Source organism: Pteropus medius, unplaced genomic scaffold, assembly GCF_902729225.1.
Source record: "Pteropus medius unplaced genomic scaffold, Ma_sr-lr_union100, whole genome shotgun sequence".
In the NCBI taxonomy this organism is placed as follows: Eukaryota; Metazoa; Chordata; class Mammalia; order Chiroptera; family Pteropodidae; genus Pteropus; species Pteropus medius.
Window position 1 is genome coordinate 1 of NW_024348195.1, and position 2405 is coordinate 2405.

The window sequence follows — 2405 nt, forward strand, 5'->3', positions numbered from 1 at the left end:
TGCCTGTCCACAGCTGCAGCGGATGCTCCAAAAAGCCCCAAGTGGATCTGGTACTTCTTGGAGCCCAGCACCAACTATGAAGTTTCAAAGCTTTCCTCTCTCAGGGAGTTTTACTGGGAAAAAAACTCAAGTCCAGCTATGATCCAATTCTCTCACAAGAAGATGAGGACTATCTAAAGCAGAATCAACCCCTACGGAAAGAGAGTAAGACATGTTTGAGACAGAATTTAGTCATAGGCACTGATATCAAGAAAAATGCCACTAATAAAATAGTTAAGAAGGAAAGCTCATGTGGTAATGAAGGAAATCACGTGAAACTTTTTTCTAAATCCAAGCCAGTGGCCATTTCTGTGGCATCTTACAGTCATGTATCCTCACGTGATCATCCCCAAAACATGCCCTTTGATACAGGTACATCTGGATACTCCCTGGCACACACAACAGGTACCCTCAAGAGTTCAAGAGGACACCGGCGCTGCTCGGAGACCAGCAGTCATGACCAGCACTGCAAACTGAGCCATCTCGGGGGTATTTATTCAAAGAAACAACATAAAACCAGCTATGAAGCTGATCACTTGGAGAAGATGACTATTTCAAACAACACAAGTCTTTGCAAATGGAGGGACAAAAGCTCATTAATCAGAGTTTGGTCATGGGCATCGAGGAGGGCAAGAGTAATGCCATAAACCAAAACACCGAGAAGTTTTTACCCTCAAGCTTAAACACTTGCCCAAGCACTAGCTCTTCCAGTTTGTCCTCCCCAGGCACTTCCCCATCTGGCTCATCAGTGAGCTCCCAAGACAGTGCTTTTTCCCAGCTTTCTGAACACTTCATTTTTACACCCACTGATACTTCCTCATCAATCGATTGCACTTTTCAGGCTCAAAGAAAACAGGAGGAACTTTCTTCTGACCTTTGCAGTTCTGGCCTCATTTCTGGAATGCCTGCTCCCTCATCTGGGCAAGCCAGCAGTCAACTGGCTCATACAAATAAGAATAGAGTAGAGTGTCACTCACATTCTGTAACTCTTCACCCCATCACATGGTTGAGAAATGGCATGGCCAGTCTAAAGAACTGGTCCCTCAGAAAGAAACCAAGTGCATATGGACCAGAGGAAAAGAAAATAGGTTCTCTAAAAAGACCCACAGAGCAGTCTCCACATTCTTCTAGTGTTCCAGAAGCCAGGTCACTGCAAGAGAAACAAGAAGATAGGCCCTTAAGGGCAGCTGAAGAACTTGAAGCTGTGCAAGAAGCTCAGTGCAGTAGCTCTTATCCCAGCCAGGTCTCAGAGAAACACTTTAGCTCTGCACTCAACCTAGTGGAAGACAGTCTCAAGCTTTGTGTGCATTCACACGAAGAGAGAGTCATGGGAAGTGCTCTTCGGACACTCTGCCTTGTGCGAAATCCTCAGCCTGCCCTTAGACTGAGTAATGTGTCCAGCTCAGACTCAAGGCCTATGGTAGTTTGTGATGTTGGAGACAAACATTCAACCAAAGACATTTAACCACAATAAGAATCCAATGTCTATAAGAACAGAAACTGAGCTAATAATGGACATAAAGACAGTAATTATTATGACCTTGTTGTATAAAATGCCTGGAAAGAATAGCATAAAGATAATCATTGCTAACACTTAGGATGACAAAAGAATTCTCTTTATGGAGACCATTTGGCAAAAAGTTTAGACTAAAACTGGCTCTTTTCCTCTGGAATGGGCTTTTCTAAAGCTGCTTTTTTTCTTTCAGAATTAGGTTTATATGATTCACTATAACAGTAAAAAGAGAGAAAAACTCTTTAGTCATTGTTTCCAATGACTAAAAGTGAATATGTGAGTTCAACACCTAATTCCCTTTACTGCTCTTATAGAGAATTATATAAACCTAATTCCAAAAGCAAAAAGTAGCTTTGAAAAAGCCCATCTCAGAAGAAAGTTTTAGTCTAAACTTTTTGCCAAACGGTCTCCATAAAAAGAATTCTTTTGTCGTCCTAAGTATTAGCGATGATTATCTTTATGCTATCCATCCTAGGTATTTTGCACAAAGGGGTCATAATAATTACTGTCTTTATGTCCATTATTAGCTCAGTTTCTGTTCTTATAGACATTGGATTCTTATTGTGGTTAAATGTCTTCGGTTGAATGTTTGTCCTCAACATCACAAACTACCATAGGCCCACAAACTAGTTTATTCAAAATTATTTTTCTGAGCCACCAGGAAACTTCATGTCAAATGTTATTTCCCTGTTGTTCTAAAGGTTGCATTTTTCAGTTGGAGAGGAAAAAAATGTTTTCTGTAAGATCTAAGAAGTCCTTTCAGTATTAGCTATAGGTGCTACCTACCTCAAAGGTACATGGCTGTGTTTGCCCTAAGCATTACAACTAGCTTTTAGAACTCTGAGTCCAAAGA

General features: G+C 41.0%; 1 protein-coding gene across 1 annotated transcript; it reads left to right on the forward strand.

Annotated features, from left to right (window-relative positions):
• Positions 1-3: 3 nt before the first annotated feature.
• Positions 4-1504, forward strand: LOC120615946 (rho GTPase-activating protein 20-like; the record flags this gene model as incomplete). The annotated part of the gene is given in 3 exon segments (XM_039879116.1): positions 4-121; positions 124-570; positions 573-1504. Coding segments are annotated over 3 exon segments (1497 nt in total), but the record flags the coding sequence as incomplete, so codon positions are not given.
• Between the last annotated feature and the right edge of the window lie 901 nt (positions 1505-2405).